We start from the raw sequence: 16,338 nt of genomic DNA, 5'->3' as shown, positions 1-16,338 counted from the left end.
TCAGCCAGCCAGTCAGTCAGTCAGTCAGCCATCCATCCAGTCAGCCAGTCAGTCAGCCAGTCAGTCAGTCAGTCAGCCATCCATCCAGTCAGCCAGTCAGCCATCCATCCAGTCAGCCAGTCAGTCAGCCAGTCAGTCAGTCAGCCAGCCAGTCAGCAACATGGAGAAATCTGTGGCGGTACGACCAGACCACAATGCATCAATAATTACTCTCTTCTAGCCAGCCAGTCAGTCAGCCATCCATCCAGTCAGCCAGTCAGCAATCCAGCCAGTCAGCCATCCAGCCAGCCAGCCAGTCAGTCAGCCATCCTGCCAGTCAGCAATCCAGCCAGTCAGTCAGCCAGCCAGTCAGTCAGCCTTCCAGCCAGTGAGCCAGTCAGTCAGTCAGCCAGCCGGTCAGTCAGCCATTCAGCCAGTCAGTCAGCCAGCCAGCCAGTCAGCCAGTCAGTCAGCCAGCCAGTCAGCCAGTCAGTCAGTCAGCCAGTCAGTCAGTCAGTCAGCCAGCCAGTCAGTCAGCCAGTCAGCCAGTCAGACATCCATCCAGTCAGCCAGTCAGCCAGACAGTCAGTCAGTCAGCCAGCCGGTCAGTCAGCCATTCAGCCAGTCAGTCAGCCAGCCAGCCAGTCAGCCAGTCAGTCAGCCAGCCAGTCAGTCAGTCAGCCAGCCAGTCAGTCAGCCAGTCAGCCAGTCAGACATCCATCAAGTCAGCCAGTCAGCCAGACAGTCAGTCAGTCAGCCATCCATCCAGTCAGCCAGTCAGTCAGCCAGTCAGTCAGTCAGTATCCATCCAGCCAGTCAGCCATCCATCCAGTCAGCCAGCCAGTCAGTCAGTCAGTCAGTCAGTCAGCCATCCAGCCAGTCAGCCATCCAGCCAGCCAGCCAGTCAGTCAGCCATCCTACCAGTCAGCAATCCAGCCAGTCAGTCAGCCAGCCAGTCAGTCAGCCTTCCAGCCAGTGAGCCAGTCAGTCAGTCAGCCAGCCGGTCAGTCAGCCATTCAGCCAGTCAGCCAGCCAGTCAGCCAGCCCTCCAGCCAGTCAGCCAGTCAGTCAGTCAGCCATTCAGTCAGTTAGCCAGCCAGTCAGTCAGCCCTCCAGCCAGTCAGCCAGCCAGTCAGCAATCCAGCCAGTCAGCCAGCCAGTCAGAAATCCAGCCAGTCAGTCAGTCAGTCAGCAACCCAGCCAGTCAGTCAGTCAGTCAGCCAGTCAGTCAGTCAGCCATCCAGCCAGCCAGTCAGCCATCCAGTCAGTCAGTCAGTCAGTCAGTCAGCCATCCAGTCAGTCAGTCAGCCATCCAGCCAGTCAGCCAGTCAGTCATCCAGGCTGAACCATACAGATTGAGCCATACAGGCTGAACCATACAGATTGAGCCATACAGGCTGAACCATACAGATTGAGCCATTCAGATTGAGCCATACAGGCTGAGCCATACAGGTTGAGCCATACAGATTGAGCCATACAGGCTGAGCCATACAGGTTGAGCCATACAGATTGAGCCATACAGGCTGAGCCATTCAGATTGAGCCATTCAGATTGAGCCATTCAGATTGAGCCATACAGATTGAGCCATACAGATTGAGCCATACAGGCTGAGCCATACAGATTGAGCCATACAGATTGAGCCAAACAGATTGAGCCATTCAGATTGAGCCATACAGATTGAGCCATACAGATTGAGCCATACAGGCTGAGCCATACAGGTTGAGCCATACAGGCTGAACAGATTGAGCCATACAGGCTGAGCCATTCAGATTGAGCCATTCAGATTGAGCCATACAGATTGAGCCATACAGGCTGAACCATACAGATTGAGCCATACAGGCTGAGCCATAGAGGTTGAGCCATACAGGATGAGCCATACAGGCTGAGCCATACAGGCTGAGCCATTCAGATTGAGCCATACAGGTTGAGCCATACAGATTGAGCCATACAGATTGAGCCATACAGGCTGAGCCATACAGGCTGAGCCATTCAGATTGAGCCATACAGGCTGAACAGATTGAGCCATACAGGTTGAGCCATACAGATTGAGCCATACAGATTGAGCCATACAGATTGAGCCATACAGGCTGAACAGATTGAGCCATACAGGCTGAACCATACAGATTGAGCCATACAGATTGAGCCATACAGATTGATTCATACAGGCTGAACCATACAGATTGAGCCATACAGATTGAGCCATACAGATTGAGCCATACAGATTGAGCCATACAGGCTGAGCCATACAGATTGAGGCATACAGGCTGAACCATACAGATTGAGCCATACAGGCTGAGCCATACAGGCTGAGCCATTCAGATTGAGCCATACAGGTTGAGCCATACAGATTGAGCCATACAGGCTGAGCCATACAGGCTGAGCCATTCAGATTGAGCCATACAGATTGAGCCATTCAGATTGAGCCATACAGGCTGAACCATAAAGATTGAGCCATACAGGCTGAACCATACAGATTGAGCCATACAGATTGAGCCATACAGATTGAGCCATACAGGCTGAACCATACAGATTGAGCCATACAGGCTGAACCATACAGATTGAGCCATACAGGCTGAACCATACAGATTGAGATGTTAAAGTTGAATGACATACATATACTTCCGATGTTATATTATTTACAGTCGAATGTGTGTTTTGCAACTAAAATGCATTATAAAAGCATTTCTATGTTAACTACACAGAAAACACCCAACATGCAATTAGTAATTAATATTAGCTTCAACAGTGTTACTCCTGGCTGTGTGGGATTAACCTCACTGTGTGGGATTAACCTCACTGTGTGGTATAAACCTCACTGTGTGGGATTAACCTCACTGTGTGGGATTAACCTCACTGTGTGGGATTAACCTCACCGTGTGGGATTAACCTCACTGTGTGGGATTAACCTCACTGTGTGGTATAAACCTCACTGTGTGGGATTAACCTCACTGTGTGGGATTAACCGCACTGTGTGGCATTAACCTCACTGTGTGGGATTAAACTCACTGTGTGAGATTAACCTCATTGCAAATTTGATTGAACGTTGGCCCATGAAGAGTGAGAATTTAAAACTCAAAGCCGGGAAAAAACAACTCACGCTCACTAAAGTTCAGAGAGAGTCAGACATTCTTTTCTAATAGGTTGTGCGGTGCGGGAGAGCGATGCGGTGCGGGAGAGCGATGCGGTGCGGGAGAGCGATGCGGTGCGGGAGAGCGATGCGGTGCGGGAGAGCGATGCGGTGCGGGAGAGCGATGCGGTGCGGGAGAGCGATGCGGTGCGGGAGAGCGATGCGGTGCGGGAGAGCGATGCGGTGCGGGAGAGCGAGCTGGGGTTCGTGCTCTGCTCTGAGTTCATTCACAAGGAATCAATTGCCGACAAACAGACTCTTTCTCTTAAGATTGAATTACTAGCACTATACTTAGCAGAGCTGTTGTAACCACAGCAACACGATCCCTCTCTCTCCCCCTCTCTCCCTCTCTCTCCCCGTCTCCCAGCTCTCCCAGCTCTCTCCCTCTCTCTCTCTCCCTCTCTCTCCCTTTCTCTCCCTTTCTCTCCCCGTCTCCCAGCTCTCCCAGCTCTCTCCCTCTCTCTCCCCCTCTCTCACTCTCTCTCCCTTTCTCTCCCTTTCTCTCCCCGTCTCCCAGCTCTCCCAGCTCTCTCCCTCTCTCTCCCTCAGCTCTCTCCCTCTCTCTCTCCCCCTTTCTCCCCCTCACTCTCTCCCTCTCTCTCTCCCTCCCTCTCCCAGCTCTCCCTATCTCCCCCTCTCTCTCTCCCTCCCTCTCTCTCCCTCTCCCCCTCTCTCCCAGCTCTCTCCTAGCTCTCTTTCCCCCTCTCTCTCTCCCAGCTCTCCCCCAGCTCTCTCCCTTTCTCTCTCTCTCATAGCTCTCTCCCAGCTCTCCCAGCTCTCTCCCTCTCTCTCCCCCTCCCTTTCCCAGCTCTCTCCCTCTCTCTCTCTCCCTCCCTTTCCCAGCTCTCTCCCTCCCTCTCTCTCCCTCTCCCCCTCTCTCCCAGCTCTCTCCCTTTCTCTCTCTCCCAGCTCTCTCCCTTTCTCTCTCTCCCAGCTCTCTCCCAGCTCTCTCCCTCTCTCTCTCCCTCCCTCTCCCAGCTCTCCCAGCTCTCTCCCTCTCTCTCCCCTTATCTCCCTCTCCCCCTCTCTCCCAGCTTTCTCCCGCTCTCTCTCTCTTTCTCCCTCTCTCCCCAGCTCTCCCAACTCTCTCCCTCTCCCCCCCTCTCTCCCAGCTCTCTCCCTTTCTCTCCCAGCTCTCTCTCTCTCTCATATCTCTCTCCTAGCTCTCTCCCAGCTCTCTCCCTCTCTCTCCCCCAGCTCTCTCCCTCTCTCTCCCCCAGCTCTCTCCCGCACACTCTCCCTCTCTCCTAGCTCTCCCCCTCTCCTAGCTCTCCCCCTCTCCTAGGTCTCTCTCTCTCCCTCTCTCTCTCTCCCTCTCTCTCTCTCCCTCTCTCTCTCCCTCTCTCTCTCCCTCTCTCCCACACTCTCCCAGCTCTCTCCCACACTCTCCCTCTCTCCTAGCTCTCTCTCTCTCTCCCCCTCTCTCTCTCTCTCCCTCTCTCTGAACTCTCTCCCTCTCTCTGAACTCTCTCCCTCTCTCTGAACTCTCTCCCTCTCTCCCAGTTCTCTCTCCCAGCTCTCATAACACTTTGTTTCTCAGGTCCATTGAAGGTGAGTCATTTGCTATTGTTTGTTCAGACTGAGGCTTTACAAATGAAAACCCCGGACATTTAAAGAAGGCATTAGTTATCACACCCCGCTGATGGTGGCTTTGCATGTAATGCTGGTCTGGTCTGGTTGGGATAGTCTGTGCTGAGAGGGAGAGAGGGATGGAGATATAGGGCTGGAAAGGGAGATCGGACAAAGAGGAAGCACAGGTCCATAACTGGGCCTAGACTGTCACGCCCTGGCCTTAGTTATCTTTGTTTTTTATTATTTTAGTTAGGTCAGGGTGTGACATGGGGGATGTTTGTGTGTTTGTGTCTAGTCGAGGGTGTTTGTAGTGTCGAGGGGGTGTTTGTAGAGTTCATGGGGTTGTGTTCATTGTAGGTGTTTATGTAAGTCTATGGTTGCCTAGATTGGTTCTCAATTAGAGACAGCTGTCTATCGTTGTCTCTGATTGGGAGCCATATTTAGGCAGCCATAGTCATTAGGTAGGTTGTGGGTAATTGTCTATGTGTAAGATGCCGGTGTCTGCACTTATTGTTTGTATAGCTTCACGGTCGTCTGTTGTTTTTGATTAGTTTGTATAGTGTTCGTTTTGTTTTCGTCTTCATTATTAAAGAATGTATTGTTATCACGCTGTGCCTTGGTCCTCCTCTCTTTCACGTTACGACGTTGGTGACATAGACACTCTGTTGTTCTGTCATGGTGGGTATCAGCAGCAACAGAGGTGACACAGTCAGCTTCAGGCCCTACTGGGTGTTGAGAGAAATAAGAGATACTGGAAGAGAGGGATGACACTTGAGATATGTATCATGCCTTAGACCGCAGCTAAGGTCATCTGTACAGTAGGCCTTAGGAAGACACAAGAAGACCGGTAGTTTGACCCCCAAAATGGGCAAAATACAGTGCTACAACCTGTGGTCTGCAGACAGTCCTTCAGGATAGATCCTTTAGCATAGATCATTCATCATAGATCCTTCAGCATAGATCCTTCAGGATAGATCCTTCAGGATAGATCCTTCAGCATAGATCCTTCAGCATAGATCCTTCAGCATAGATCCTTCAGGATAGATCCTTCAGCATAGATCCTTCAGGATAGATCCTTCAGGATAGCTCCTCCACGATAGATCCTTCATTTTGTTGTATTAGGATGATAACTCTGAGTGTGAAGCATACAAACCAATGATACGTAAAGTTTGGAAATACTAAAGAGACATCCCTTTGTATGGGAATAAAGCAGCTATTGGGTTACCGAATTGCACCCTATTTCCTATAGTGCACTTATTTTGTCCAAGGTCCGTAGGGCTCTGATTAAATGTGCTGCCCTATGTAGGGAATGAGTGCCATTGGGGACATGGAGTTTAAAACAGTGAGATTGGGTCTTCTGATAACCATGTGTATAATATCAGACCATAGAGCATGCTAGAGCTGGACATGTCCCTGGAGTTTAAAACAGTGAGATTGGGTCTGCTGATAACCATGTGTATAATATCAGACCATAGAGCATGCTAGAGCTGGACATGTCCCTGGAGTTTAAAACAGTGAGATTGGGTCTGCTGATAACCATGTGTATAAAATCAGACCATAGAGCATGTTAGAGCTCCATTGATAGAATGGAGAGAAGGTCAGTACCAGTTGACCTCCTTCTCAATGACCCCTGGAAACACAAATAAACTCTGAAGCATCACGCTCATGCCCTGAAATGTTATTTTATTTTTATTTTTTATTGTGCTGACTTTTATTGTTTTATACACACGTACATGTTGTTGTAATGTTCTGTTTTCACTGTAATGTGTACAGGGATCTCTTGTAAAATAGATTTTAATCTCAATGTGACTCCCTGATAAAAATACAAGTTAAAAAAAATCAAAAATCAAAATAAGGAACAAATAAAATATATATTTTTTTTCTTCTTCTAAATATCAAATCAAAAAGATAGAGACATAAAAACAGCATCACACTAATTATCTAATTCTTATTACTTTTTTTTTTTTACAAAATGTCCTCCCCAGTGACTTTATGATGGTATCACCCAGTCATGAGGGCTATAGGATCTAGGTTTGATTAAAAACGAATGTAACAATTTAAAACTTATGACGGAAAATGAGCAGAAATGATTGGTAAATTACTCTGGCTCTTGCTTTAGGAACATATCTGGCTTTTATGAAGCAATTATCACCTAGAGAAGCTGTCAGAGAAGCGTGAGTGTAGGGATGTGTTTAACTATACTTGTGAGGACCACAAGAATAGTAAACAAAACAATATTTGATCGACTGGGGATATGTTGTTGTGTAAATGCTGTGCTTGTTGAATGTCCTTCTCTATAAGCATGCTGAAAGTTTGTTGTCAATTTGTAAAATAGTATTGTATCTGGTCAAACACAATTTTTTCCAAAAGTTTACTAGGGGTTGGTAACACGCTGATTGGTCGGCTATTTGAGCCAGTAAAGGGGGCTTTACTATTCTTAGGTAGCGGAATGAATTTTGCTTCCCTCCAGGCCTGAGGGCACATACTTTCTAGTAGGCTTAAATTGAAGATGTGGCAAATAGGAATGGCAATATCGTCAGACTAGATTGTCAGACCCTGGTGGCTTGTCATTGTTGATAGACAACAATACATATTTTCACCTCTTCCACACTGACTTTACAGAATTCAAAAGTACAATGCTTGCCTTTCATAATTTGGTCCGATATACTTGGATGTGTAGTGTCAGCGTTTGTTGCTGGCATGTCATGCCTACGTTTGCTAATCTTGCCAATGAAAACATAATTAAAGTAGTTGGCAATATCAGTGGGTTTTGTAATGAATGAGTCATCTGATTCAATGAATGATGGAGCTGAGTTTGCCTTTTTGGCCAGAATGTAGTTGAAGGTGGTCCATAGTTTTTTACCATCATTCTTTATGTCATTTATCTTTGTTTCATAGTGTAGTTTCTTCATCTTTTTATTCAGTTCAGTCACATTATTTCTCATTTTGCAGTACGTTTGCCAATCGGTTGTGCAGCCAGACTTATTTGCATTCCTTTTGCCTCGTCCCTCTCAACCATACAATGTAGCCATATTACTTGAACAGTATTTTTTAACAGTATTTAACATGACAGGAATGACAGGAGTCTGAATATAAACAGCCACACCTCCACCTTTGGCATTGCTGTCTTTTCTGTAGATGTTATAACCATGTATTACTACCACTGTATCATCAAAGGTATTATCTAAGTGAGTTTCAGAGACAGTCAGAATATGAATGTCATCTGTTACTAGCAAATTATTGATTTCATGAACCTTGTTTTTTAAGTATAATAATTTCCTTTCTTGTTTCTTGTGTCTTTTTATTAGTTATACTATATTGATATTGAATACTTTTCTATTGGGTAGGGCTAGAAAGTGAAGCATTTCACTCTGCATGTGACAATAAAAATGTAAAAGTAGGAAAGGCAGTGAGTTGGAGATAGACAGACAGAGTGAGCACTGGGACACAGTATGATTTCAATCATTGTTTGTCGCAAGAAGTAACTCAACAGAACTCATTTTTAGCATGGCATGTTGTTGCCTATATCATGTTGTTTCCTATATCATGTTGTTTCCTATATCATGTTGTTTCCTATATCATGGCAGGTTGTTGCCTATATCATGTTGTTTCCTATATCATGTTGTTTCCTATATCATGTTGTTTCCTATATCATGTTGTTTCCTATATCATGTCATGTTGTTTCCTATATCATGTTGTTTCCTATATCATGTTGTTTCCTATATCATGTTGTTTCCTATATCATGTTGTTTCCTATATCATGTCATGTTGTTTCCTATATCATGTTGTTTCCTATATCATGTTGTTTCCTATATCATGTTGTTTCCTATATCATGTTGTTTCCTATATCATGTCATGTTGTTTCCTATATCATGTTGTTTCCTATATCATGTCATGTTGTTTCCTATATCATGTTGTTTCCTATATCATGTTGTTTCCTATATCATGTTGTTTCCTATATCATGTTGTTTCCTATATCATGTTGTTTCCTATATCATGTCATGTTGTTTCTTATATCATGTCATGTTGTTTCCTATATCATGTCATGTTGTTTCCTATATCATGTCATGTTGTTTCCTATATCATGTCATGTTGTTTCCTATAACATGTCATGTTGTTTCCTATATCATGTCATGTTGCTTCCTATATCATGTCATGTTGTTGCCTATATCATGTTGTTTCCTATGTCATGTTGTTTCCTATATCATGTTGTTTCCTATATCATGTTGTTTCCTATATCATGTTGTTTCCTATGTCATGTTGTTTCCTATATCATGTTGTTTCCTATGTCATGTTGTTTCCTATATCATGTTGTTTCCTATGTCATGTTGTTTCCTATATCATGTTGTTTCCTATATCATGTTGTTTCCTATATCATGTTGTTTCCTATATCATGTTGTTTCCTATATCATGTTGTTTCCTATATCATGTTGTTTCCTATGTCATGTTGTTTCCTATATCATGTTGTTTCCTATATCATGTTGTTTCCTATGTCATGTTGTTTCCTATATCATGTTGTTTCCTATGTCATGTTGTTTCCTATAACATGTCATGTTGTTTCCTATATCATGTTGTTTCCTATATCATGTCATGTTGTTTCCTATATCATGTTGTTTCCTATATCATGTTGTTTCCTATATCATGTTGTTTCCTATGTCATGTTGTTTCCTATATCATGTTGTTTCCTATATCATGTTGTTTCCTATGTCATGTTGTTTCCTATATCATGTTGTTTCCTATATCATGTTGTTTCCTATGTCATGTTGTTTCCTATATCATGTTGTTTCCTATGTCATGTTGTTTCCTATAACATGTCATGTTGTTTCCTATATCATGTTGTTTCCTATATCATGTCATGTTGTTTCATATATCGTGTTGTTTCCTATATCATGCTGTTTCCTATATCATGTCGTGTTGTTTCCTATATCATGTCATGTTGTTTCCTATGTCATGTTGTTTCCTATATCATGTCATGTTGTTTCCTATATCATGTTGTTTCCTATATCATGTCATGTTGTTTCCTATGTCATGTTTCCTATATCATGTCATGTTTCTTATATCATGTTGTGTTGTTTCCTATGTCATGTTGATTCCTATATCATGTCATGTTGATTCCTATATCATGTCATGTTTCTTATATCATGTTGTGTTGTTTCCTATATCATGTTGTTTCCTATATCATGTCATGTTGTTTCCTATATCATGTCATGTTGTTTCCTATATCATGTCATGTTGTTTCCTATATCATGTCATGTTGTTTCCTATGTCATGTTGTTTCCTATATCATGTTGTTTCCTATATCATATCATGTTGTTTCCTATATCATGTCATGTTGTTGCCTATATCATGTTGATTCCTATATCATGTCATGTTGTTTCCTGTATCATATTATGTTGCATCCTATATCATGTCATGTTGTTTCCTATATCATGTCATGTTGTTTCCTATAACATGTCATGTTGTTTCCTATAACATGTCATGTTGTTTCCTATATCATGTCGTGTTGTTTCCTATATCATGTTGTTTCCTATGTCATGTTGTTTCCTATATCATGTTGTTTCCTATAACATGTCATGTTGTTTCCTATATCATGTCGTGTTGTTTCCTATATCATGTTGTTTCCTATGTCATGTTGTTTCCTATATCATGTTGTTTCCTATATCATGTCATGTTGTTTCCTATATCATGTTGTTTCCTATATCATGTCATGTTGTTTCCTATATCATGTCGTGTTGTTTCCTATATCATGTTGTTTCCTATATCATGTTGTTTCCTATGTCATGTTGTTTCCTATATCATGTTGTTTCCTATGTCATGTTGTTTCCTATATCATGTCATGTTGTGTCCTATATCATGTTGTTTCCTATATCATGTCATGTTGTTTCCCATATCATGTCATGATATAGGAATATCATATATAGGAATATGTTTGCATATCAGATATCCTTTCTTGAACCATTGAGAGAAAGCCGTTTATCCCCATGAACGTCCAGCCAGTTACAGCTTTTGATTGAATATTGTCTTACACCAGTCCTGCTAACAGTTAGTCTGGAGCCTCTGTCCATCTGGTATATATATACACACACACACACACACACACACACACACACACACACACACACACACACACACACACACACACACACACACACACACACACACACACACACACACACACACACACACACACACACACACACACACACACACACACACACACACACACACACGCCCCGCGAAGCATAGCAGCAGGATCAAACATTTGTTCCGCTCAAACACTTGTTGATAATTAAGCATCAAGGTATCGCCGTCTACATAAACAGACTGCTTTATTAACAGCATGTGAGTGTCTGTACCGCCGCGAACGCAGCACCATAGACTATAGCTAGCTACATCAATGCAGAACCATGACTGTCATGGGTTAGAGTTAGCATATAGCTAGCTACATCAATGCAGAACCATGACTGTCATGGGTTAGAGTTAGCATATAGCTAGCTACATCAATGCAGAACCATGACTGTCATGGGTTAGAGTTAGCATATAGCTAGCTACATCAATGCAGAACCATGACTGTCATGGGTTAGAGTTAGCATGTAGCTAGCTACATCAATGCAGAACCATGACTGTCATGGGTTAGAGTTAGCCTATAGCTAGTTACATCAATGCAGCACCATGTCTTTTAGGGGGTAGAGTTAGCCTATGGCTAGCTACATCAATGCAGCACCATGACTGTTATGGGTTAGAGTTAGCATGTAGCTAGCTACATCAATGCAGAACCATGACTGTCATGGGTTAGAGTTAGCATTAGCTAGCTACATCAATGCAGCACCATGTCTTTTAGGGGTTAGAGTTAGCCTATAGCTAGCTACATCAATGCAGAACCATGACTGTCATGGGTTAGAGTTAGCATATAGCTAGCTACATCAATGCAGCACCATGACTGTCATGGGTTAGAGTTAGCCTATAGCTAGCTACATCAATGCAGCACCATGACTGTTATGGGTTAGAGTTAGCATGTAGCTAGCTACATCAATGCAGAACCATGACTGTCATGGGTTAGAGTTAGCATGTAGCTAGCTACATCAATGCAGCACCATGACTGTTATGGGTTAGAGTTAGCATGTAGCTAGCTACATCAATGCAGCACCATGACTGTTATGGGTTAGAGTTAGCATGTAGCTAGCTACATCAATGCAGAACCATGACTGTCATGGGTTAGAGTTAGCATTAGCTAGCTACATCAATGCAGCACCATGTTTTTTACGGGTTAGAGTTAGCCTATAGCTAGCTACATCAATGCAGAACCATGACTGTCATGGGTTAGAGTTAGCATATAGCTAGCTACATCAATGCAGCACCATGTCTTTTAGGGGTTAGAGTTAGCCTATAGCTAGTTACATCAATGCAGCACCATGTCTTTTAGGGGTTAGAGTTAGCCTATAGCTAGTTACATCAATGCAGCACCATGTCTTTTAGGGGTTAGAGTTAGCCTATAGCTAGTTACATCAATGCAGAACCATGACTGTTATGGGTTAGAGTTAGCCTATAGCTAGCTACATCAATGCAGAACCATGTCTTTTAGGGGTTAGAGTTAGCCTATAGCTAGCTACATCAATGCAGAACCATGACTGTCATGGGTTAGAGTTAGCATGTAGCTAGCTACATCAATGCAGCACCATGTCTTTTAGGGGTTAGAGTTAGCATATAGCTAGCTACATCAATGCAGCACCATGTCTTTTAGGGGTTAGAGTTAGCATGTAGCTAGCTACATCAATGCAGCACCATGACTGTCATGGGAGGAGGCATCAGGGGAGAGAGGGGAGGAGGCGAAGAGAGGGGAGAAGGGAGGAGGAGGCATCGGGCAAGAGAGGGGAGGAGGCATCAGGGGGAGAGGGGGTGGCATCGGGGGAGAAGGGGAATCAAGGGAGAGGGGAGGAGGCATCAGGGCGAGAGAGGGGAGGAGGCATCAGGGCGAGAGAGGGGAGGAGGCATCAGGGGGAGAGAGGGGAGGAGGAATCAGGGGGAGAGGGGGGAGGAGGCATCAGGGGGAGAGGGGGGAGGAGGCATCAGGGGGAGAGGGGGGAGGAGGCATCAGGGGGAGAGGGGGGAGGAGGCATCAGGGGGAGAGAGGGGAGGAGGCATCAGGGGGAGAGAGGGGAGGAGGCATCAGGGGGAGAGAGGGGAGGAGGCATCAGGGGGAGAGGGGGGAGGAGGCATCAGGGGGAGAGGGGGGAGGAGGCATCAGGGGGAGAGGGGGGAGGAGGCATCAGGGGGAGAGAGGGGAGGAGGCATCAGGGGGAGAGAGGGGAGGAGGCATCAGGGCGAGAGGGGGCAATTGTAAGTAAAGTGAGCTGGATTGCTTGGTGATGGATAGTGGTAAGAACAGACGGAGATGAAACGAGAGCAGACACTTACTTGGACAAACATCTGGGATGCAGATTCACATTCCTGATCTCGTACCAGGGCCTTGTCCATACCTTCAACTCCAAACGACAACCACACACAGAATAGAGGAAGAGCAACGGAACACAATACATTTGTCATTCAGCAGACTCACTTATCCAGACAGTAGTGAGTGAATAGATGTTCATACTGGTCCCCCCCCCCCCCGGGAATCAAACCCACAACCCTGGTGTTGCAAGTGCCATGGTCTACGACCTGAGCTACATGGGGCCACACTGGACCTCAACAGTGCAGGAGGAGATACACAGTCAATATACACCTCACCTGGCACTCGATATAGTTTACATATGCTATCTGAGTTCACTAGCTACAAGGTGACATTCTATCAGGATGTGATATAGTGTACGTATGCTATCTGAGTTCACTAGCTACAAGGTGACATTCTATCAGGATGTGATATAGTGTACGTATGCTATCTGAGTTCACTAGCTACAAGGTGACATTCTATCAGGATGTGATATAGTGTACGTATGCTATCTGAGTTCAGTGGCTACAAAGTGACACTTTTTTCAGGATATGTGAATTGTTTTACTCACAGGAGACAGGCACAGCTTGTAGGCGATGGGGGAGTCCATGTCCATCTGGCATGTTCACGGCAGTATGTTCTGGGAAGAGGTGAAGGGGATTGGGGGGTTCGTGAGTGGGGACATGCTGTGGTCCACGCTGGGGGGGACCATGGTGCTCCTCTGCTGGTCTACTGGCATCTGACAGACTGTCCCCCTGCAGCCTGTAGAGATACAACATTGCGCCGGTAACACACTCAACAACTGCAGGCTGAATCACACGTCACAACACACACACACACACACACACACACACACACACACACACACACACACACACACACACACACACACACACACACACACACACACACACACGCTTAAAACAAAATACACACACCAAACAAAGCGCTAGCTCTCAGATGTGCACCATTGCACCGGTAACACACTCAACAACTGCAGTGTTTCGGACAATATTACAACCCCCCCGGTCCCTCCTCAGACGATACCACAGTTGAAGAAGCCGGATGTGGAGGTCCTGAGCTGGCATGGTTAAACTTAGTCTGCGGTTGTGAGGCCGGTTGGAAATACTGCCAAATTCTCTAAAATGACGTTGGAGGTGGCTTATGGTAGAGCAATTAACATCAAATTATCTGACAACAGCTCTGTTGGACATTCCTGCAGTCAGCATGCCAATTGCACGCTCCATCAAAACTTGAGACATCTGTGGCGTTGTGTGTGACAAAACGGCACATTTTAGAGTGGCTTTTTATTGTCCCCAGCACAAGGTGCACCTGTGTAATGATCATGATGTTTAATCAGCTTCTTGATATACAACACCTGTCAGGTGGATGGATTATCTTGGCAAAGGAGAAATGCTCACTAACAGGGATGTAAACACATTTGGTGCACATTTTTTGATAATTAAGCTTTTCGTGCGTATAAAACATTTCTGGGATCTTTTATTTCATCTCATGAAACATGGGACCAACACTTTACATGTTGCATTTATATTTATATACATACATAGTGCATTTGGAAAGTATTCAGACCCCTTAGCCTTTTCCACATTGTTATGTTACAGCCTTATTCTAAAATGGATTAAAATGTTTTTTTTCCCCATCAATCTACACACAATACCCCATAACGACAAAGCAAAAACAGGTTTTTAGACATTTAAAAAATAATTAAAAAATAAATAAAAACTTAAATATAACATTTACATAAGTATTCAGACCCTTTACTCAGTACTTTGTTGAAACACCTTTGGCAGTTTTTGGCGATTACAGCTTCAAGTCTTCTGGGGTATGATGCTACAAGCTTGGCACACCTGTATTTGGAGAGTTTCTTTTATTATTTTCTTCAGATCCTCTCAAGCTCTGTCAGGTTGGATGGGGAGCGTCACTGCACAGCTATTTTCAGGTCTCTCCAGAGATATTAGATCGGGTTCAAGTCCGGGCTCTGGCTGGGCCACTCTATGACATTCAGAAACTTGTCCCAAAGCCATTCCTGCATTGTCTTGGCTGTGTGCTTAGGGTCATTGTCCTGTTGGAAGGTGAATCTTCGCCCCAGTCTGAGGTCCTGAGCGCTCTGGAGCAGTTTTTCAAGGATCTCTCTGTACATTGCTCCGTTCATCTTTCCCTCGATCCTGACTAGTCTCCCAGTCCCTTCCGCTGTCAAACATCCCCACAGGATGAGGCTGCCACCACTATGCTTCACCGTAGGGATGGTGCCAGGTTTCCTCCAGATGTGAGGCTTGGCATTCAGGCCAAAGAACTCAATCTTGGTTTAATCAGACCAGATAATCTTGTTTCTCATGGTCAGAGAGTCCTTTAGGTGCCTTTCAACAAACTCCAAGCAGGCTGTTATGTGCCTTTTACTGAGGAGTGGCTTCCATCTGGCCACTCTACCATAAAGGCCTGATTGGTGGACTGCGGCAGAGATGGTTGTCCTTCTGGAAGGTTCTCTCATCTCCACAGAGGAACTCTGGTTCTTGGTCCTTCTCCACCAATTGTATTTTTAAATTTATTTTATTTTACTTGGCAAGTCAGTTAAGAACAAATTCTTATTTACAATGACGGCCTAGGAACAGTGGGTTAACTGCCTTGTTCAGGGGCAGAACAACATATTTTTACCTTCTCAGCTCGGGGATTCAATCTAGCAAACTTTTTTTTCGGTTACTGGCCCAACGATCTAACCACTAGACTACCTGCCACCTTGATTGCTCAGTTTGGCAGGGCTGCCAGCTCCAGCAAGAGTCTTGGTGGTTCCAAACTTCTTCCATTAAAGAATGATGGAGGCCACTGTGTTCTTGGGGACCTTCAATGCTGCAGAAATGTTTTGGCACCCTTCTCCAGATCTGTGCCTCAACACAATCTTGTCGTCGAACTCTATGTACAATTCCTTTGACCTCTTGGCTTGTTTTTTGGCTCTGACATGCACTGTCAACTGTGGGACCTTATATAGACAGGTGTGTGCCTTTCTAAATCATGTCCAATCAATTGAATTTACCACAGGCGGACGCCAATCAAGTTGTAGAAACATCTCAAGGATGATCAATGGAAACAGGATGCACCTGAGCTCAATTCTGAGTCTCATAGCAAAGGGTCTGAATACTTATGTAAATAAGGTATTTCTGATCTGTCACAATCACAACTTTCTACTGATAAAACTATCAAATAAAGAGATATTAGA

At 44.6% G+C, this 16,338-nt stretch overlaps 1 protein-coding gene across 6 annotated transcripts in view; it reads right to left on the bottom strand.

Moving 5' to 3' along the window:
* The window catches only part of LOC129823224 (uncharacterized protein C8orf34 homolog), a 148,506-nt gene that overhangs the window by 46,732 nt on the left and 85,436 nt on the right, over nt 1-16,338 (bottom strand). For 5 of the 6 annotated variants that reach the window (XM_055882107.1, XM_055882106.1, XM_055882101.1 and 2 more), the window contains exons 9-10: nt 13,678-13,868; nt 13,094-13,161 (exon numbers count right to left, since the gene is read on the bottom strand). In XM_055882107.1, the coding sequence (XP_055738082.1) occupies nt 13,094-13,161; nt 13,678-13,868 (259 nt within the window). The remainder of the gene's footprint in view (nt 1-13,093; nt 13,162-13,677; nt 13,869-16,338) is intronic. The other variant, XM_055882105.1, reaches the window with a different exon arrangement.

Source organism: Salvelinus fontinalis, chromosome 25 (assembly GCF_029448725.1).
Source record: "Salvelinus fontinalis isolate EN_2023a chromosome 25, ASM2944872v1, whole genome shotgun sequence".
NCBI lineage: Eukaryota > Metazoa > Chordata > Actinopteri > Salmoniformes > Salmonidae > Salvelinus > Salvelinus fontinalis.
Note: the sequence above shows the minus strand (reverse complement) of the source record. Positions and strands in the feature narration are given on the sequence as shown.